The 22,945-nt window shown below is 43.6% G+C and overlaps 1 protein-coding gene across 4 annotated transcripts in view; it reads right to left on the bottom strand.

The window, feature by feature from the left end:
* EXT2 (exostosin glycosyltransferase 2) overlaps positions 1-22,945 on the bottom strand; it is a 144,122-nt gene that overhangs the window by 21,395 nt on the left and 99,782 nt on the right. For all 4 annotated transcript variants that reach the window (XM_055546930.1, XM_055546928.1, XM_055546929.1 and 1 more), the window contains one exon: positions 22,390-22,556. In XM_055546930.1, the coding sequence (XP_055402905.1) occupies positions 22,390-22,556 (167 nt within the window). The remainder of the gene's footprint in view (positions 1-22,389; positions 22,557-22,945) is intronic.

Below are 22,945 nucleotides of genomic sequence, written 5' to 3'. Positions count from 1 at the left end.
GCCTACCAGGCTCCTCCGCCCATGGGATTTTCCAGGCAAGAGTACTGGAGTGGGGTGCCATTGCCTTCTCCGGATCTTTCCCTAGTTTCCCCCAATGGTAACATCTTGCAAAACCACAGTGTGACTAACCACACGATACTGATACGATACAGTCAGGACACAGAGCACTGCCGTCACCGAGGGGCCCTCCTATTGGCCTTTTATAGACCCTCCCCATCCACATGCCCTCTGACAATTGCTAATCTGTTCTCTATCTCTACAATTTCATAATTTCAAGAAGGCTATGTATCAATGGAACCACACAGCATATACCCTTTCGGGATTCGTTTTTTTCACTCAGTTTAACTCCCCAGAGATTCACCTAAGTGGTTGTGTGTATCAACAGTCTGTGCCTTTTCATTGGTGAGTGGTATGCCATGGTGTGGATGTGCCACAGTTGGTTTACCATTCATTCATGAAAGATACCTGGGCTGATTCATTTTTTGGCACTACAAATGAAGCTATTATGAAGATTCATTGTGCCCACTCTGTAGGCATAAATTTTACTGCCTCTGGGGTAAATGCCCAAGAGTGCAACTGCAGAGTCGTATGGTAGTTGCATGCTTGGTTTTATAAGAAGTGGCACAAATTATTTTTCCAGTGGCTGTACCATTTTACATTCATACCAGTAATGTATGAGAGATCCAGTTTCTCAGCATCTTCAATAAGTTTCTCTGCATCTTTATCTGTAGTCACTATTTTAAAAAAAATTTTAGCCATTCTGACAGGTGTTACATAATTCTCATTTTAATCTGCATTTCCTTAATGGTTAAGGATGCCAAACCTCTTTTCATGGGCTTATTTGCTATCTGCATATCCTCTTCAGTGAAATCACTGCTCCTGTCCTTTGTCCATTTTCCACCTGGACTGTTTGTCTTCTACTGTTAATCTACTGATTTCTTCTACTGAATTTTGAGAGTTATATATCCTAGATGCTTAGTCTTTTGTTAGATATATTGTTTGCAAATATTTTGTCTCAATCTGCAGCTTCTCTTTTAATCCTCTTCACAAGGCCTTTCATAGCACAAAAGTTTTAAAATCTGATGAGGTCTAATTCACCAACTCTTCCTTTTATGAATCATGCTTCTCTTTGTCTAGTCCTAGATCCTAAAGATTTTTCTCAATTTTTTTTCCCCAAATGTTACATAATTTTATGTTTTACATTTAAGTTCACGATTCACTTCCAGTTAATTTTTCTATAAGGTGTGAGGCTTCAGTTCAGTCGCTCAATCGTGTCCGACTCTTTGCGACCCCATGAATCGCAGCATGCCAGGCCTCCCTGTCCATCACCAACTCCCGGAGTTCACTCAGACTCACATCCATCCAGTCGGTGATGCCATCCAGCCATCTCATCCTCTATCATCCCCTTCTCCTCCTGCCCCTAATCCCTCCCAGCATCAGGGTCTTTTCCAATGAGTCAACTCTTCCCATGAGGTGGCCAAAGTACTGGAGTTTCAGCCTTAGCATCATTCCTTCCAAAGAACACCCAGGACTGATCTCCTTTAGAATGGACTGGTTGGATCTCCTTGCAGTCCAAGGGACTCTCAGGAGTCTTCTCCAACACCACAGTTCAAAGGCATCAATTCTTTGGTGCTCAGCTTTCTTCATAGTCCAACTCTCACATCCATACATGACTACTGGAAAAACCATAGCCTTGACTAGACGGACCTTTGTTGGCAAAGTAATGTCTCTGCTTTTGAATATGCTATCTAGGTTGGTCATAACTTTCGTTCTGAGGAGTAAGCGTCTTTTAATTTCATGTGAGGCTTAGGTCAAGGTTAAAAGTCTTACTTACGGATGACTAGTTTGTCCAGCATCATGTAACAGAGCTGTCTTTCCTCCACCAAATTGCATTTGCACCTTTGGGCAAAAATCAGCTGCCCCCAACTATTTTTAGGGACTGAATTACACTTAAAAGAGTGAATACAAAAATAAAGCATATATCTTGCTACTAAGGAGCTTACTATTTAGAAAAACTAATGACATATACATTAAAAAACTGAAGATGAAATAAGGTAAGCATGCAGGAAAAAGTACAAACAACAACAAAAAAAAGAGTTAAGTCAGGGGTGGTAAAGCGGGAAGAAGGAAAAAGCTTCATGAATTTTAAGGGGAGAAAGGAAAAGAAAGTTATTAAATTACAAAGTTCGGCTGAGATCTCCACTTCCCTCAATCAGATAAATAATTAGTACAAAGTTTTACTCTTTGCTATTTAGCAGGTTAACACAGAGAAGACCAGATATCTCCCCCTGAATACAAAATATGGAATCACTTAACTTTGAAAAACACCTTATAATTTCACTCACAGAAACTATATAAAAGAAAATTCAATGTCCAATCACATTAAGTCCACTCGGTCAATAAGTATTTCCTGAGTACCCACTATGTGTCAAGCTCTAGGCAGACACCAGCAAACCAGGCGGACAGGTCTGTCTGGTTGGGCCATGCTCAAGGGCAATTTGTCAGTCCAGCTCCAGATCTATATCGTGGATGTAATTAGTGACCTTGGTTATAAGAAGTTAGCCCCTTCCTTCCTTCTCTAGGGGTAGTGTCCACATGTGATCAGGACCTCTGCCCCACCTCTCAAATCTACAGCCCAACCCAAAGGTCTAGATGGGATCCTAGAAATCTTACTTTTAAAGGCTGCCAACTCTTACCCTAAAGCAGCCAACAGACAGTAGCAGTTATAATCACGATTATACGTGTGTGAACCGTACGTGAACCGTACATACCAATTCTGAGCACTGAGAAATAAATCTGATCTGAGAAGTGAACTGTATATAGTACACCCACTGGCCCACCTTGCTTTCTTGAGATTCCTTCTCCCAGGTGTGACATGTTTAAGATTAGGGGAGTATTCCATTCCTTTAAAGTTTTCTTTCTTTCTATTCTTTCAAAACCAGGAATTGCTCTGTCTAATGTAATGACACCCACCAACCACTGTTTCAAAGTCCTGACTTTGCAAGCAGCTCTATAACTGGCGATGAATGGTGTAGCTTCACACTCAGGAACCACACCACAGAATCCTGCTCGGAGGGCTGCGGGCACTGCCCTCCTGAGAGAGCTGTGGTGGGTTTCATTTCCCCTGGTCCCATGCCAAGTCCTGCCCACACACCTCCTCTAAGCATCTCCATCAAAATCAAGGCAGAGAAGCTGCCCATGCAAGACAAATTCCCCCTATCCCCAAATCATAAACCAAATCCTGAAGCTCTGGATTCCTGGGGCAGCCAAGGTCTGTAATCAATCCCAAAGAAACAACAGGCAGGTTTTGGAACAATAACCCGCAAACATATGGATCCTCTCAGGGCTGGAATATCATGACAGTTATCTCCTTTAGAATAGGGGGAGGGAAAGGATGCATTCTTTAAACCATCAAGTGGACCAACACCTCTTTAAAATAACTATTCCACATTACAAGCAATCGTTTTTGAGGCAGAGAACTGCAGAGCCAGGTGGGCCTGCCAGTGCTGCGGACAGAAAAGATGGTGAGGCAGGGGTTGGGGGGGGCGTAGGGGGCACAGAGGGCAGGGAGTGGGCAGGTCAGCGAGCTCTTCCCTCGCCGGCACAAAGCTCCACGGACAACCGCGAAATCACCTCTGTGGGATGGGAGACTGCGAGGAGACGCCCTTCGGTGGTCGGACGTGCCAGTGGGCAGCACCACCCTCCTCTTCGGGATAAGGGGCCCGAGTCCTCCATTTACTGTTTCATTAACGGCTAGGCAAACAAATTCTGGGCCTGCTGTTTTACTCTGCTCAGTGGGGAAGGAAAAAGTGTCACTCTATTGTAATTCCCAACTGGGTGCTTTTTTTTTTTTTTAAACCATCAGATGTTATTTCAAAGTTCAGCAGACATATTCGATTTCCTTCCCTTAATATTTGTTTGACTTACTCTCCGATGGGGACTGGGGGCGTTAGGAAAGCTCCGAGAGGTCAAACCTCATGGCAGCTTCTCTCAGCACCTCCGTGGGCCCGGGGCCTTCTGCTTGGGGTCTGCTTTCAGCAGCTCGTGTGCAGCGCGGCACTTGAGAACTAGCCTCTCTCCAGGCCCCGCAAGTCCGGGTGCAAATCAGTGCAGGCTGTAGACAGCATAGGCCTAAGAGAGGATTCAGGGCTCCTACAGGCTGGAGACCGGGAGCCTGAAGCAATGTGGCGAGGACCCCAGGGAGGTCATGCTCTAGGGAGGACGACTCCCTCCAACCCCAGTCTTCCTCAGGTCTCCTGACTGAACCTGGTGGGCAGGGACCCTCACAGAACAAGTCAATCCCTCACCAGCGGGTCCTTCCATTGCACCCCGTTCTCTTGTCTCAAGACAACAATCTCTATAAAGGCAACTCTTCACGTGAATAAAAGGAAAGGAAAAGGACAGACAGATGTCCTTTCAACAGTCCGCATTCTACTGACCTGCAGGGTGGCCAGGCCCAGGAAAGGGACCGCGGGAGAACTGTCACCCACTCGGATGTAATACACAAGGCTCACAGACAGCTTCCAGTCACCGGCTTCTTCAGACCCTAAATGGAGAAGGCACTGCAAGTCCCAGACAGCTTTTGGTTTTCAAAAAGCTCAGCTTTCTGCAGGAAGCTGCTGAATAGCACAGGGAGCTCAGCTTCTTGCTCCATGAGGACCCAGAGGGGTGGGACGGGGTGGGTGGGAGGGAGGCTCTTAGGAGGGTGTGTGTGTGTGTGTGTGTGTATGGCTGGTTCATGTTGTGGTATAGCAGAAACTAACACAACATTGTAAAGTAACACAACACTGTAGAGCAATTACATTCAAAAAAAAAGCTCAGTTTTGGCAAAATGGATCTAGCTATTGTAAAGCTTTAGTGTAGACCCAGTACAAATGAATGCTGATCCAGAACTGCTCTAGCAAGGTTCGATTTTGCCCATGTCCCAGACAGGGACAGGCCTGGCTCGCTGGGACGCCCGAGCAGCCGTGTGCACCGACCCCTGCACTGGGTCCACGGGGCGCTGCTGCTGCAGCCGATCATCCAGAGACGAGGAGGAACACCCGAGCCCCCAGTCCTTGCAGGCAGCCACTGGGCCAGACTACGTGCCAAGGGATGGGAGCCCGTGGTGCTGGTGCCCACTGCGCGCGGTTATCTGCACCTGGGCTCTCCTTTAGGGAGGCCTTGTTTTCATCCGTGCGGGCTGTAGGAACCCAGCTTCTTGGTGCCCTAGGTGGGACTACAGGGTGCGGTGGGGCCTGCTGTAGGGCCCACAGCAGGATGAGACAGGTGGCTCCAAGTACCGTAAAGAAAACCCTCCCTGGATTCCCAAAAACCCTTGAGCACAATTTCAGATTTAGGACTCTAGGGCTGAAGTCTAGCAAGGACAGCAGTTAATTCCCTGTCGGAAAGACCACAGCCACAGGTCTGTGAGACCCAGCCCAAGACGCAGTGTCTGAGGTCCTGACGCTGCAGGCGGCTCAGAGGGGGCGCACAGGAGGACAGAGACAGACTTTCTTCCTCTTTAAAAGTTACCCACCAGCTTTTTAAAAAGGTTATTATGAAAGTCTATGATAGGGTGTTTCCATCTTTCTGTTCTTCTAGTGAGAAGAGAAAAAGTGGGATAGTTTACTTAGAATCCCAGAATATATCATCTCTCCCTGGATGAATATATAGAGACCTTTAAAGTTAACTGATTCTATTTAAAATGTAACTGTTAGATACTAGAGGCTCAGCTCTGGAATTCTCCAGCTAGCCAAGCTCCCTCATCAGCAATCAAATTCGAGCCCTGGCGGCGCCCGTCTTTCCCTTCTCCCTTCGTTCTTCAACCCAGATGAACATTAAGCTACCACAACCATGATCTAACTGGCTTTTCCTGTCTCAACCTGTCACCTCTAACTCATCCTGTGATCTCACTGCCTGGACCATATACCTCTTTGCAAACCTACAACACCTCTTTACTGCCTTCGACTTTTCAGCTGACCTCTTAGCCTGTCTATCACCTGGCCCTACATGGGTGAACCAACCCAGCTTCCGACGTCAACCCAAACACAAGCTCTGTCCCCACTACGTCAATCGACGTTCGAGTCCCCCATGCGACCACACTCACCCAGCAGCGTGTTCTAACTTAGGTGCTTTCCCTCTTGGTGCTTCTACAGCAGGAAAACCCACTCGGGATGGTTTCGTGTCCTCAAGAAAAAAAAAAAAGTGGGGCCTTCCACACTATTTTGCTATCTTCTCCTGATTCTTTACTTGCCATCACCTTGTGGAGTTGTGAACAAAATAACACAGATAAATTCTCATAATTTATTAGCGCCCAAGCCGTTTACCCAGCGGCTGCCACCTATGGGATGCAGAGGAGCAGAGGAAGGGATCAGCACTTTGCACACCAAACAGCACATGGCTGCTCGTAGTCAATTCTCAGCCCCATGTGAAAGACTGACTTTATAACCAGTATTATTGGCCAGGAGTGTTTCACATCTCTCAGGTGAAAAATGTTCAACACTTAAGTGCTACTAATAATTTTTATGGTTGGAAATGAGGATCAAAGTACTAAAGGAAAAATAAATTCCCGGGTTCATACAGCCAGCCAAGTCTGCATGGCTCATTTTCTGCCACATGTTTTAAATGGCCTCTCTGAAAGGCGGGGGAGGGGAGGAGAAACAAGTTGCATTTTCTTTCTCAGCTCTTTAGGTTTGAAATAAAAGCAGACGGACGTGGCGGGGGGTGGGGGGAATCAAACATTTGAGTAACACTATACACTGCTACTGTTCCCCCAGGAGCTCCTTGCAAATGAGTATCAAGATACTCAATAGATACTTTCCTGGTAAAATACATAAACAGATAAATAAATTATCCCAGGCTGAAAAGAATTTCCACATCTGGTAGCTCACTACAGCTTGTCAAACAAGTCAGAAACATGCAGGGCCAGAGAAGATCACTCTTTTGCTTCTGATTTCGGGGTTGGCTAGAGAATGTAACATTTCCCAAAGCTCTTTGCCTTCCAACAGGGAATACAACCCATTTAAACAGGCAAATGACCCCTGTGTTTTCTTCCAATTAAATGAATAATGATACCCAGGCTGCTGCTGCTGCTGCTAAGTCACTTCAGTCGTGTCTGACTCTGTGCGACCCCATAGACGGCAACCCACCAGGCTCCCCTGTCCCTGGGATTCTCCAAGCAAGAACACCGGAGTGGGTTGCTATTTCCTTCTCCAATGCAGGAAACTGAAAAGTGAAAGTGAAGTCGCTCAGTTGTGTCCAACTCTTAGCGACCCCATGGACTGCGGCCCAATAGGCTCCTCCGCCCATGGGATATTCCAGGCAAGAGTACTGGAGTGGGGTGCCATTGCCTAATCCAAATGTCTGTGTACTCTAGTCACAGACATTGGAAGGAAAAAAAAAAAAGCCTTTCTCACAGGATCTGGCCTTTCAGTCCCAAGAACGTGCTAGGGTGTCCCTTAAAGGGTTATATTCAACGTACTTTTAACACCTTAGAGAAGTAACTTAACCTCTTCACACCTCAGTTTTCTCAGCAATAAAGCATGAAGTGACAGAATGGTCTCCAAGGCTCCCTTCCCGTTTTGATACCAAGACAGAGAGCTTTCTGCCTGGGGCGCTATGAATGGTGCCCGCCGCACGGAGGTTCGGATCCCCTCTGAAGCAGGTGGCTGCAGCAGCCTTGCTGGCAGATCCCGGGACAGCCTCAACGTTCCCTTCGTGAGCTACGGTTTCACAGAGGCTGGCTGACCACTGCTGTGGCTCCAACAACCGCCTCCGGAAAAGGGATGCCAGAGGTCCTGACCGGTTTCAAGCTAACAGCCCAGGTAGCAGAGATCTTCCCCCATCCCTGCTCTTTCATCCCGGCATGGGGCCGCCTTCCTTTCTCATAGCTCAGGCAGGGAGTGTGCCATCACAGAGCTGCCTTCAGCCTCTGCTCCAAGCCCCTTAAGCAACCCGTGGAGCCTGGTGCTTTAAAACCATCTCTATGGAGTGATGCTTCCAACCCTCCAATAGCAGCTCTGCTTTAAAATGCCCTCCGGTTGGTGAGAGACATGCTTGTTTGTGAGATTGCCCTGTGGTTTGTGAGAGACGCTGGGGCCTGAGCCTGCATGTTAGGTCTCAAGAGGGACAGCAGAACCATGATCCAAACAGGCCCCGGTGACCACACTCGCCTCCGCTAAGGCAGCGGCCAGTTCTCCCTTCCACTCCTAACGCGCTGCTGGCACCACCTCCAAATACCCCTGGGTCCTCAGAGGGAGTCTGACACTTCCTACACATAGCACTGGATACTATTTCACATGAAACCCCACCTTACACATCTGCCTGACTTCTGATCCCTTAGATTCATTACAGCTGAGGGATTGGGGGAAGTCATCTGGCCTATTTTTCGGCTCCAGGCAGGACTAGTAAAACCACCCTGGACGCTGGAGGACCGCTGGCTGCCCCTTTCGGAAAAATTCCCAAATGGGAGGCGCCTCTGTCTCTGGAGTCACAGTAAGAAAGGTCTGCAGCATGGTTCCCCTTTGATTCCCACATATTCAGTACTGTTTAAACCATTTTTCATTTAAAAGAAGATTGTGATTGTAACTACTACAGAAATGACAAAAGCTACACACACACACAACACGAACCAAATCAGAAGAAACGAAGTTGCCTATTCTAGAGAAGAATAAAAAACAATCAAATAAAAACTTTGATTGTATTAAAGGTGCCAATGTACCTAACCTTACCTAACTGACCTACTAAGGTCATTAAATCTTCAGCTGCAGAATGTCTACTCTTTTTAGGGGCCTACGGAACACTCACCAAAACAGACCTTTTACTGAGCCATAGAGTCTCAATAAATTTCAAAACAATGAAATCATATGCAGTACATTTTCTGACCACAGTGGAACCAAATCAGAAATCAATAAGAAAAACATAATTTTAAAAACCGACAAAAGCATGCAATATATTAATGCTTTTATGGGTCAAAGAAGATATTACAATAGAAATTAGAAAATATTTTAAACTTGATAATAAAAATAGAACAAGTCAAAACCTGGAACGGTACCTAAAGCCCTAATTAAGGAGAAATTTACAGCTTGAAATGCATATATTAGGAAATTGAATATTGAGATCACTGATCTAAACTATCAAGTCAAAAAGTTAGAAAAGGAACAGCAACTTAAACTCCTGAAACTGAGGAAGAGATTAATCAAGAAAAGAATAGTTAATAAATATAAAACAAGTAAACACTAAAGAAAAGTGTATAACAAAATCAAAAGTTGATTCTTTGCAAAGAATATGACATTGACATTCCTTCACCAAGGCTGATCAAGAAAAGGTGAGAAAATGAAAATTATCAACAATGAAAAAGAACACATCATTTCAAAATCTATAGAATTTATAAACAATAACAAGATAATGTTATGGATGATTTTATAGCAATGCATTTTACAATTTAGATGGAATGAATGGAGTTCTTGGAAAACACAACTTATCAAAAAAACTAACACAAGAAGAAATAGAGAGTCTGAATAGTACTAGAGCCATTGAAGAAACTGGGTCTGTAATAAACCTCTAGAGTGCTGGCTGAGAACAAAGGGAGAAGAGATGGGTAGCTGTTCAGGACCAAGCTGCAGAAGCCAGAAAGTAGCAGCCATGAACCTTTCTTCTTTCCTTATGCGTATACATTCCAATTTATTTGTCTCCTTTTCTCTTCCAATGACTATTCGATACAAGAATTACTGCCAGGATTTACTCGGTACATACAAAGGTACATACTTTATACAACTTATTCTTTGGATATTTGTGGTTTCCTCAGCTTCTTGAGTCTATAAGTTTAATGACCTTACAGACAAATTTTGCAAGCTTTCAGCCATTATTTCGCCAAATATTTTTTCTGCCCCACATTTTTTCTCCTCTCCTGCGACTCTGATGACATGCATGTTGCGTCCTTTGTGACGGTCCCAACACTCCCTGAGTGTCTGCTCACTTATTTTTCCCATCTATTTTCTCTGTGCTCTTTAGACTGGATACTTCCTATTGTTTCATCCTCAAGTTCACCAGTTCTTTCCTGTTATTTTCATTCACTGACTGAGCCCATCAAGTTTTAAATTTTGGTTACTGAAATTTTCAGTACTGAAATTACCATCTGGTTTTTCTTTATATCTTCTGTTTCTTTGCTGAAAGTGGAAACTTTCTATTTTTCCACTTAACAGTGCTCATAATTGCTTATTAGAGGATTCTTTTTTAAATAGTGGTTTTAATATCCTGGTCAAGAATTCCAACATCTGTGTCATCTTGGTGTTGGCAACTATTGATTATCTTTTCTCAGTAAGGTTGCAATTTCCCTGGTTCTTGGTATGAAGAGTAATGTTGGATTTTTTCCTGAACATGTTGAGTGTTACTATGCAATGCTGCTGCCTTGCACATGTTCAATTTTAGCACGGAGTTTAGGTTCAGAATGCATGTCCTGATCCACTTCTGTGGGCTGTGGGCTGAATATCAATTTAATTTTCAAAGACTATATTGGGGCTATTCTGGTCCACCCAGCTTGTATGCCACCCAGGGACCACTCTGGAGCCTGGGCAGTCTTCTACACCACAGTTTAGTTCTCATAGCTTTTCTTGTGTTGGTTCGAGTCAGTTTCATGCGTGGGCTGCTTTGAAGGGCGAGGAGCACCAGTGTGCTCGGAACTTCACACACAGATTTAAAGAACCCCTCCCTAACGCAACCTCCCCTCCACTCTAGCTGGGAGGGGATGCGATGCTGCCTCTTGCTGCCTGCTTATCTGGTGCAGGCGGGATTTCCCTCCCCACCCCCCAACAGTCTCTGCAGCTGCCTCTTTGCTGACATTCACTTCATGGAGGACATGGATGGTCAGGTGGGCTCCATTCACAGTACCCAGAGTGGACAGGGGCAGGCCAGGAGCGCCGTCTCTGCTCCTGTCTCCGGTTAGTGCAGGATGGGGATGGACGGCAGGGCTCTGTAGACAATCTCCATAACCACAGCCTCTAGCTGGCAGGGGTACATTTGGCTTCTTTGGTGGCGTTTGCCTGGTGTAAAGCAGGTATGGTCAGAAGGGTTCCATCTGCATCTCTGGGTTCTTCCCAGCCCTTACAAGAGAAAGTGGAGGATGGTTGTTGGTATGTTTGTTTAGCATGTTACCTGTCTCTGTGCCATAGCCATCTCTAGCTCTGAGGCTGAGGTATATGAGAGGCAGGGAGAAATGGAGGAAGAAAGGAAGGGGGAAAAAAATCCAAGGGAACTGCTGGAACATCTCTTAAGTCCTGAGGACCCTAACCAGTCTGTCTTTCTTTTCCAGAAACAGGGTGGGATGTGCTCGCTCAATCGTGTCCAGAATTGGAAGCCTGGAATGTATTCATTAAGTTATAAAATATTAAGGAGACCTGTGACTAAATTAGAGAAGGAATTCATAGACTTTTCATAGAAGGAATTACATAGACTTTGATAATGATGACCATTGGGACTTTGTTTCTCCCCTTCTTGGGGGGGGAACGTGAGGCCTCTCTCTGCATAAAGGATAGTTACATCTTCTCAGTGGAAGAACAAAGTTGCTGCTGCATGGAAGTAGCAATATGCGTAGAAAAGAGTGTATGGGGGCTGTGGAGTAGCCAAAGGGGTGGTGGACTTGCAGCTCCTAGACCCTAGATTCTGCCTTGTGATGTGGGGGCTGAGACTCAGCAAATATCTCACCTTTGCTAGGTGACTTCCTGTTAGGTTCTGTCAACAGGGGCACCAGATAGAAGTTAGAAAACTGGAGAAAAGGAGAAGGAAACTACTTCTGTTTTGCCTGCTTTTCCATGACAGCATGGCATTTCACCCATGTCGGCAGGTGGTTCTAACCTCTTCTGGCAGAACCAACTTCATCTTGACCCTGTGGAATTACCAGCAATAGCAGCCAGTGGCCCCACCCGCCTCAGGTCTAAGGCCCAGCCCTGGCAGGAAGGGAGTGGGATGGGGCATCTCCTCCATGCTTCCAGGTTCTAACAACCCCAACCTCTTCCCTCTCTTTCTTTGCTTCTCCCACCCTAGGGGTGGTGGATTCACTCTGGAATTGTTAACTCTTTGTACTTTCAGTATTCGCTTTTTGCCCTCTCAACTCTCTAATACCTTGTATTAGAAATTTTCATACATTAAATCCATTCTATTGAAACCATTAGTATAGATTCTGTTTTCCTGACTATATGGATTATTGTGAATATTAAAATATGAAACAAAATGTTCAGGTGTTTTTACCTTCACCAAAAAGAGTCTCCAAACAAATGGGTTTGAGTGGCACAGAGGCAAAAATGGAATAGTTACACAATGAAATCTTTACAGCTGGCCTGGTATGGGGAAAATGGCACTGATATGAATTACATGTCCTTATTGGTGTGACTCACTAACTCGGTGATACTTTGTTTAATCAGTGAGTTGTGTCCAACTCTCGGAGACCCCAGGGACTGTATGTAGCACATAAGCTCCTCTGTCCTCCACTATCTCCCAGAGTTTGCTCAAACTCAGGTCCATTGAGTCTGTGATGCTATTTAACCATCCCATTCTCTGCTTTCACATAAATATGTGGGGAAAATATATATATAAATATGTGTGTATCTCTCTCTCTCTCTCTCTACATCTTTATCCACTCCTCCTCCGACGGGCATTTAGGTTGCTTCCGTGTCCTGGCTACTATAAACAGCGCGGCAATGAACGCGGGGTGCGATCCTTTCAGATCATGTTTTCCTCCAGATACATGCCCAGGAGTAGGATTGCTGGATCATGGGTAGCTCTATTTTTAGTTTTTTAAGGAACCTCTATGCTGTTCTCCATAATGGTTGTACCAATTTACATTCCCACCAACGGTGCAGGAGGTTTCCCTTTCTCCACACCTTCCCCAGCACTTACTGTTTGCTGATTTTTTTCATGATGGCCATTCTGACCAATGTGAAGTGATACCTCATCGTAGTTTTGATTAGGATTTTTCTAGTGATGTTTGGATTACTTAGTTGTGTTGAGCATGTTTTTACGTGCCTCTTGATCATCTGTACATCTTCTCTGGAGAAATGTCTGCTTAGATCTTCTGCCCACTTTTTTGATCGAGTTGTTTGTTTTTTTGACATTGAGGTGCATGAGCTGTTTGTATATTCTGGAGATTCATCCCTTGTTGGTCACTTTGCTTGCAAATATTTTCTCTCATTCTGTGGATTGTCTTTTTGTTTTGTTTATGGTTTCCTTTGCTGTGCAAAAGCTTTTAAATTTAATTAAGTCCAATTTGTTTATTTTTATTTTCATTACTCGAGGCAGTGGATTGAAAAAGATCTTGCAGTGATTTATGTCAGAGAGAGTTCTGCCTATGTCTTCCTCTAAGAGTTTTGTAGTATCCAGTCTTAAATGTAGGTCTTTAATCCTTTTGAGCTTATTTTTGTGTATGGTGTTAGGGAATGTTCTAATTTCAGTCTTTTACATGTAGCAGTCCAGTTTTCCCAGCTCCACTTACTGAAGAGCTTGTCTTTCCTCCATGGTATATTTTGCCTCCTTCGTCATAGATCAGGTGACCATAGGTACCTGGATCATTTCTGGACTTTCTGTTCTGTTCAACTGATGCGTATTTGTTTTTGTGCCGGTACCATATTGTTGTGATGACCATCTCTTTGTGGTATAGTCTGAAGTCAGGGAGCTCGATTCTTCCAGCTCCATTCTTCTTCCTTAAGATTGCTTTGGCTATTTGGGATCTTTTGTGTTTCCATACCAACTGTAAGAATTGTTGTTCCAATTCTGTGAAAAATACTACTGGCAATTTGATAGGAACGGCACCGACCGTTGGCTGCTTTCAGCAGTACAGTCATTTTCACAATATTCTTCTTCCAATCCAAGAACACGGTCTCGCTCTCCATCTGTTGGTGTCACCTTTGATTTCTTTCAAGTGTATCTTATTGTTTTCTAAGTACAGGTCTTTGCCTCCTTTGGTAGGTTTATTCTGAGGTATTTTATTCTTTTTGATGTGATGGTAAATGGGATTGTTTCCTTAATTTCTCTTTCTGATCTTCTGTTGTTAGTGCACACAAATTCAAGAGATCTCTGTGTATTAATTTTGTATCCTGCAACTTTACCAAATTCATTGATGAGCTCTAGTGTTCTGGCAGTCATCTTTCAGAATTCTCCGGGCAAGAATACTGGAGTGGGTAGCCATTTCCTTTTCCAGGGCATTTTCTCCACCCAGGGATTGAACCCAGGTCTCCTGTGTTGTAGGCAGAGTCTTAACCATCTGAGCCGCCAGGGAAGCCCTTCTTTGCTATAATACTCTTTAAATGCCTGTAGGATCTATAATGACAACCTTTCCTTAATTCCTTTTCATTCCTAATAATGATAAGTTGTGTTTCTTTGTTTTGAGTGGTTTGGCTAAGGATTTATCAATTTTGTTCATTTTTTCAAAAAGTCAATTTTGGGGTCTATTAATTTTCTCTTCTGTTTCCTAGATTTTATTAGCATTTATCTTTATTCTTTCCTTCTACTTGCTCTGAGTTTAACTTACTCTTCTTTTTCTAGCTCCTTAAAATAGAACAAAGTTTAGGTGACTGCGTTTAACCTTTTCTTCTCTCCTATTATATGCATTTACTTGTTATAAATTTCCCCTAAGAACTGCTTTACCTGCATCCCACAATTTTTCTTCAGGTTTGGAAAATAATTTACTTACAATAAAATCACTAGTTCAAAGTCTGTGTTGATAAAAGTACACAGTCCTATGGCCAGCATCACAATCATAACACAACACGTCCACCCCCTGAAAAGTTCCTTCTGCTCTTTTGTTCTCAGGTCCGCCCTCACCCCTGGCAACATAGTTTTTCCTAGAATTTTATGCACAGAACATGTCAGTAAGTGGTCTTTTGCACGTGGCTTCATTCTCTCAGTATAACAATTCTGAGATTTATCCATGTTGCTGGATATATCAGGAGTTTATTTCTTTTTATTGCTGAATGATATTTCACAGCACAGGTATTCCATATTGTTTCTCCATTTGCAAGTTGATGCACCTAGGTTTTCTATATTATGAGCGAGGCTACGAATTTCTTTTGGAATCTGGGTCATAGAAAAGTGAAACTTTTTTTTTCTTAAACTTTATGAGAATCTGCTAAACATTTTCCCAAACTGGCTGCACCATTTCTCTTTTCCCCAACAACGTGTGAGAGCTCTAAGCTGCCCCACATCTACCCTCCGTGCGGCACGGTCAGCACCTGCAGTTTTATTTAGCCACAGCAGTGGGTGCAGTGATAGCCCATTGTGCTTTTACTGTAGAAGTGCCCTAATGACGATGAGGTGGAGAGTGTTTCCATATGTTAGTCTATACCTGTATATTTTATTTTATGAAGTAACTGCTCAAATCTTTAATTGACTTGTTTTCTCATTATAGAGGTGTGAATAGTTCTTTATATATACTGAAAATATTTTTCCCAGTCTATAAATTGCCTTTTTATTTTCTTAGAAGTGTCTTTTTAAGTGTTGCTAATTTTGATGAAATCCAATGATTTCTTTTCAGAGACGGCAATGGCACCCTACTCCAGTACGCTTGCTTGGAAAATCCCATGGACGGAGGAGCCTGGTAGGCTGCAGTCCATGGGATCACGAAGAGTCAGACACGACTGAACGACTTCACTTTCACCTTTCACTCTCATGCACTGGAAAAGGAAATGGCAATCCACTCCAGTGTTCTTGCCTGGAGAATCCCAGGGACGTGGAGCCTGGTGGGCTGCTGTCGATGGGGGTCACACAGAGTTGGACACAACTGAAGCGACTTAGCAGCAGCAATGATTTCTTTTATAAATTATGTTATTTGTCTCCTACTTTAAAAAAAAAATCATTGCTTAGCTCAGGCACACTAGAACTTTTTTCACTGTTACCTTGAAGAAGTTTTTATAGTTTTAGTTCTTGTATTTAGGACAAGATCTATTCTGAACTGACATATGGATATCAAATTGCTCCAGCGCTATTTAGTGAAAAGCCTATTCCACCTCTACTGAATTGACTTGGGTCTTTTGCAGAAAACTGACTGACCACACATGTAGTCTATTTCTAGACTCTTTACATTCTGTTTCATTGATCTACACGTCTAAGTTTACATCAATACCACAGAGTCTTGATTATGTTAGCTTTATATGTCTTAAAATAAGGCAGTCTTATAATTTTGTCCTTTCTTAAAACTTTGGCTTTTGGCTTTTTCAGGTCCATCGTGTTTCCATTTCAATTTTAGAACTGCTGTCAATTTCAACTTTTTAAAAAAGCCTTCTGGGATTTTGACTGTGCTTGCTTTGAATCTATAAATCAGTTTGGGGAGAACTTACCCCTTAATAATAGTGAATCTTCAGATTCAAATGTATGATACATGTTTCCATTTATGAAGCTGTTCAATTTCTTTGAGCAATGTTTTATGGTTTTCATTGAACCGATGGGGCACACATTTTACTAAAGTTTTCAAGTTGACTTGCCCTACCCTTCTCCAGGCAGCCACTGATCTTTCAATCACTGAAGATTTAGTTTGTGTTTCCTATAAATGAAATCATAAAATATGTTCTCTTTTTCACCTTGCTTCATTCACTCAGCATAATTATTTTTAAATACATCTACGTATCAATAGCTCATCTACTTATTACTAAGTAGTGCTCTACTGTATGGAGAAGGCAATGGCACCCCACTCCAGGACTCTTGCCTGGAAAATCCCATGGACGGAGGAGCCTGGAAGGCTGCAGTCCATGGGGTCGCTGAGGGTTGGACACGACTGAGCGACTTCACTTTCCCTTTTCACTTTCATGCATTGGAGAAGGAAATGACAACCCACTCCAGTGTTCTTGCCTGGAGAATCCCAGGGACGGGGGAGCCTGGTGGGCTGCTGTCTATGGGGTCGCACAGAGTCGGACACGACGGAAGCGACTTACCAGCAGCAGCGGCAGCTCTACTGTATGGATACACTACAGTTAGTTTATTCATTCAACTTCTGATAAGATTGTTTTCCTCCAGTTTTTTGCTTTTACAAATAAACATTGCAAATACACTAAAACTTACATTAGCATACAAGTATTTATGTATACATATGCTCTCATTTCTCTAGGGTAAATCTCTGTGGGAAGAACGGTGGGGTCACATTGTAGATTTACATTCAACATTTTAAACACCAAACTGTTTTCTAAAATGGTAGCATCTAGGTTATGGATCACAGTAAAGTGGAAAGGCATGCAGGCCAGAATCATCTGTCTCCTATCTTTCATGTGCATGCTGGTAATGAAAATTTGTTCATTCATCAAATATTGCTAACTGCTGAATGGACTGAGCTGGGTTAGGCAGAGGATACAGCAATGAATAAGACGGCCATATTTCTGTCCCTATGGGGCTTCCATTCTAGAAGAAAAGCAGACACTAAACAACACACTTCACAATTACTTGCTTACAAAGAGGTTGAGTGCTCTAGTCTGGAGACTTTCTGAAAGCTTCTTTTGATCTGAGTGCTGAAGGACGAAAAACAGTCAACAAGATAGACGTACTCCTAACACACAGCGATAAGTGCGACACAGAAGTAGTTCTGGCTCCCACATAAGCCCCTAGGACGTAAATTTTTATTAACTGATTTGTTTATTCTCTTAATCCATCAAGTCTACATGAAAATAATCCCAGGCTTTCGCATAAAAAACAGGATTTAGGAGTACCATCCTCTTCTGTCTTCTGATTTTTAACACAAAACTGGGTACCCTCCCCGGAAGAGCACTATCCCTTCTGAATGATGAAAACAACCACAAACCCTGCCCATGAATCACTGGATCACGAGAAGGACGGCAGCAGTCATGGTAGAGCAGCCGATGAAGCATCTCATAAAGAGCAGAGCATGTGGCCCACCAGCCAGAACATGCACTTACTAAGCACTGCCCGTGCACTGGTGCTGCTGCTGCTGCTAAGTCACTTCAGTCGTGCCCGACTCTGTGCGACCCCAGAGACGGCAGCCTACCAGGCTCCCCCGTCCCTGGGATTCTCCAGGCAAGAACACTGGAGTGGGTTGCCATTTCCTTCTCCAATGCATGAAAGTGAAAAGTGAAAGTGAAGTCACTCAGTCGTGCCCGACTCTTAGCAACCCCATGGACTGCAGCCTTCCAGGCTCCTCCGTCCATGGGATTTTCCAGGCAAGAGTACTGGAGTGGGGTGCCATTGCCTTCTCCGCTACACAATCTTATCTAATGCACATGAGAACCCAGCGAAGCAGACACTGTCAGCACCATTCTGTGCAAGAATAAACTACAACCCAGAGAGATTACATAAGTCGTCCACGGTGACAGAACAGAAACTTGGTCCAGCACTAACTTTTTCCATAGTATTAATTATTATGCAAGAGATAACTTTACAACAGCACCCTAAAGCACCAGTGGTAGGGATGCCTGAGAAACAAATTTGTTTTCTTTAGTACCAAGGTAATTTAGTGATGGACAAGTGATAGAAGATGGTTCTGAGGACTACTTTTGAGGACCAGTAGTCTCTGACATGGTAAAATCCTCAAGGAAGACAATATAGTGTCACCCAAACTTGGATTCAGATCTCAACTCTCCCACTTATTTAGCTGTGTGACTGTAGGGAAGTCATCTAATCTTGCTTAGTCTCAGTAAAGAAACGGGGAAAAAAAAAAAAAGAAAAAAAACACCAACCAAACCCAGTAAGTGCCGAGGAGGTTTGGGAAAAGATCGTTCAGTTCAGTTCAGTCGCTCGGTCATGTCCGACTCTTTGCAACCCCATGAACCACAGCACGCCAGGCCTCCCTAACTGTCACCAACTCCCGGAGTTTACCCAAACTCATGGCCATTGAGTCAGTAATGCTAACCAACCATCTCATCCTCTGTTGTCCCCTTCTCCTCCTGTCCTCAATCTTTCCCAGCATCAGGGTCTTTTCAAATGAGCCAGCTATTCTCATCAGGTGGCCAAAGTATTGGAGTTTCAGCTTTAGCATCAGTCCTTCCACTGAACACCCAGGACTGGTCTCCACTGGTGTATGTAAACACCCAGCAAACTGGTAGCAACACAGTAAGCAACACGTAGATGGTAGTTAGAGAAGTTACTCCTTTCTTAGCATCTGGAGAAGACCCCCCGTTACTAGAGATGAAGGGTGTCCCTGCCCGCTACCTCTTGATACACAGTTGACTGCTTCAGAGGTCACGTGGAGTAAACACAGAGCATCAGAGGAAAGAGATGAAGACTTAAACTCAGTCCCTCTGGGTTTTGCACTTCTTCTCATTAATACACTTTTTGTCGCTCTAAATGAACTCAAGGTTGAAAGAGATTTCAGGCTGCAATATTCCTGAGATCCCAAGATTTTAAGCCATGGTTGAAAGGAATTCATCCAGGGTACCTTTCTTTTATCAGACTTCATTTAGACCGACTGCAAATAGCAAAGAGGCAGCACTCTGTCCATCTTGGCTACCTTTCCTCATTTGAAATGTTCCCATTTCCCACCTTCCTTTTACCACAAAAACAAACACAAGGATATAGTTTGAAGCCATTATATGCAATGGAGAGAGAAAACATTGGCAAGAAAAAAACCAGGTCTGTTTGCCATGAGTTGGCTATAGAAATAAGTAATTTGCTTTTTTTTAAAAAAGGGAATGATAGTGTATGAAAAATCACCCAACACCTTAGGTGTGATGATAGGAAACACATCTCTATGAATGGAAATAAACCCAGGAAGGTGAGTCTATGTACTAGCTACATTCATGCCTTTCACTGGCCAGTAATGATATCAACCAGGGTATTCACATACCAACCTGTTTCACAGCAATTTCTTTTATACTCAATGGATATATAAATATATTTTATATATAATATACATTATATATAATTTTAAAATGTTGAGCTTTAAGCTCAACATTCAGAAAACAAAGATCATGGCATCTGGTCCCATCAATTCATGGCAAATAGATGGAGAAACAGTGGAAACAGTGGCAGACTTTATTGTTTTGGGCTCCAAAATCACTGCAGATGGTGATTGCTGCCATGAAATTATAAGATGCTTGCTTCTTGGAAAAAAAGTTAAGACTAACCTAGACAGCATATTAAAAAGCAGAGACATTACTTTGCCAACAAAGGTCCGTCTAGTCAAAGCTATGATTTTTCCAGTAGTCATGTATGGATGTGAGAGTTGGACTACAAAGAAAGCTGAGTGCCAAAGAATTGATGCTTTTGAACTGTGGTGTTGGAGAAGACTCTTGAGAGTCCCTTGGACTGCAAGGAGATCCAACCAGTCTATCCTAAAGGAGATCAGTCCTGGGTGTTCATTGGAAGGACTGATTTTGAAGCTGAAACTCCAATACTTTGGCCACCTGATGTGAAGAGCTGACTCATTTGAAAAGACTCTGATGCTGGGAAAGACTGAGGGTGGGAGGAGAAGGTGACGACAGAGGATGAGATGTTTGGATGGCATCACCAACTCAATGGAAATGAGTTTGAGTAAGCTCCAGGAGTTGGTGATGGACAGGAAGGCCTGGCATGCTGCAATCCATGGGGTCTCAAAGAGTCAGACACAACTGAGCGACTGAACTGATAATATGCATTATATATAATTATTTATATATATTTTCATATATGTTAAATTATTTATGTCTACATATAAAAAGGACTTCCTTGGTGGCTCAGAGGATAAAGCGTTTGCCTGCAATGTGGAAGACCTGGGTTCAATCCCTCAGTCAGGAAAATCCCCTGGAGATGGAAATGGCAATCCATTCCAGTACTCTTGCCTGGAAAATTCCATGGACATAGGAGCCTGGTAAGCTACCGTCCATGGGATTACACCTGGGGGAATATGAGGTTTTAATTTTTGGTGCTGGTGGTCACAAGGGGGATTCCTATTTCTTCCCTTTAAAATCCACTTTTAGTGGACATTGAATTTCCAAATACATGAGGTTTTCTAAAGTATCTTTGATATTATTTTCTTATTTAAATGCTTTCTTCTCTGCAATAACTGTGTTGTTTTTCAGTCTTCTACCTTTATTGAGGCTTTTAATGGCTAAATCAAAGATATCTCTTGGTAAATGTCATAGTGCACTGGAAAATCGGTGAGTTATTTTCATATCTTTAAAAATATGATTTCTAACATAATTCCACAGTGGTAAGAGAACAGACTCTATGATTTCAATACCTTTAGACCACAAGATTTTTGCACCTTGATTTATGTCCCTGGCTATGTTCCAATGTCTCCTAGTTTACAGTCTATGGGAACTTGGACAGAATTTGTATCCTATTATTGTGTGAAAGTTGTATGAATCTTAATTATGCTGAATTGGTTCATGGTGCCTTTCAGGTCTACTGTATCTTTCTACTTATCTGTATATTCATTCTATTAATTTTTGAAAGTCTGATATTGAAACTCCAACTAAAAATCTTAATTTACCTACTTTAAAAAAAGAACTGTAATATATAGCAGAACTATATGTAACTTTGTTCTGTATTTTCCAAGTCTCCTATAAATGTGTTATCTTACTTTGATAATTTAAAAAATAAGAAAAAAAATCCACTTTTAAGGTTTAGAAAACAAATTTCTATAACACATGTACCAAATATGGCTTCATTAAATAAAGTTTCATGATTTCTTAGAACCTCAAATTTAACAGATCCTGAGTCAACTAAAGAAGATGGTTACCTCTCTCCCCAAAGCAGGATGACTCTTGGGGATAATTCCCCCACTTTCCCTTGTGCCGGCTGTGGCTAAGTGATGTGCACACTGTTCTGCTTGGCTCTGAGACCCCCGACTCGCCCCTGCAGCCCCAGGCCTCCGCCTGTCGCCATCACGCGTCTCGCGGACATGCCCCTGACAGGACGCATCAATTCCTAGTGCTTTTCACCAGGCCTCGGCTCTGGCACTTTCCCCTGGGGAGACCTTTCCTGGTCTCCATACTTAACCCTTGAACCCAGCCTAATCCATCAGCCTCCCTGAATGAACGGTGATAGAGAATGCTCCTCCCCAAAGCCAGGCAGCCAGCCCTGCACTTAGGGCTCAGAAGGCAGCCGTCCGCGGGCTGCTTTCTCTCTGTCAGTGCCGCCCGCGTCTTCACTTACTGATGTTTTATTCTGGCCGTGCCCAGCTCCCGAGTCTGGGCAGTGCTCTTCATGGAGACATCAGTAAAGCGCGTGTTCAATCTCATAGATGCTCTTTTGAAAACGTCCCCTGGGACCCTCCTTGGGAGTTCCCCAAACTGGCAGCCAGCACAATTGTCATTTTGGAATAGGGGTCCCCGAAGCTCTAAAGAACGGCTTCATGACCCACGCTCCCAAGCACGGTTTTTGGGTGCTACTACAAATCACAACTTCAGACAATGAAATATAACCCTCTGTATTAGGAAAGACAAGCAATAATGGGCAATAAATATTAAATATGAAAACGCACTGTTTGAGAGACCTCCTTACCTCATAACCGAACTGCAGTTCATCAGAGGTCAGCATGATGATATCATCATCAATAGCCAGGACGGCCTCTGTCTCGATTTCATCGTAAGGGAAGAAGCGGTTACTCAACTTGTTTTCAGCTGTTCTCACAACTTTTAATGGAACCCGGATTTTGGGCCACAGAGAATCTGGGGAAAAAAAAAAACACCACCAAGGTATTTATGATTCTTCTAACGTCTTTGAAAAGATAAACTGGTAAAAGCCGTGTCTCACAAATAAGACAGAAGAAGCAACTCAAAGCTGTGACTCTCATGAAATCCACAGGCACAGGGCTTCCCCGGTGGCTCAGTGGTAAACAATCAGCCTGCCAATGCAAGAGACGTGGGTTCAATCCCGGATCCAGGAAGATCCCACATGCCACAGAGCAACTGAGCCCGTGTGCCACAACTACTGAGCCGGTGCTCCAGAGCCCGGGAGCCCCCGCTACTGAAGTCCTGTGCGCCCTGGAGCCCACGCTCGGAAACAAGAGAAGCCACTGGAAGGAGGGGCCCTCGCACCGCATCTAGAGAGCAGCCCC

The sequence above is a fragment of the Bubalus kerabau genome, chromosome 15 (assembly GCF_029407905.1).
Source record: "Bubalus kerabau isolate K-KA32 ecotype Philippines breed swamp buffalo chromosome 15, PCC_UOA_SB_1v2, whole genome shotgun sequence".
Classification (NCBI taxonomy): domain Eukaryota; kingdom Metazoa; phylum Chordata; class Mammalia; order Artiodactyla; family Bovidae; genus Bubalus; species Bubalus kerabau.
This window is presented reverse-complemented; position numbering and strand designations above follow the sequence as displayed.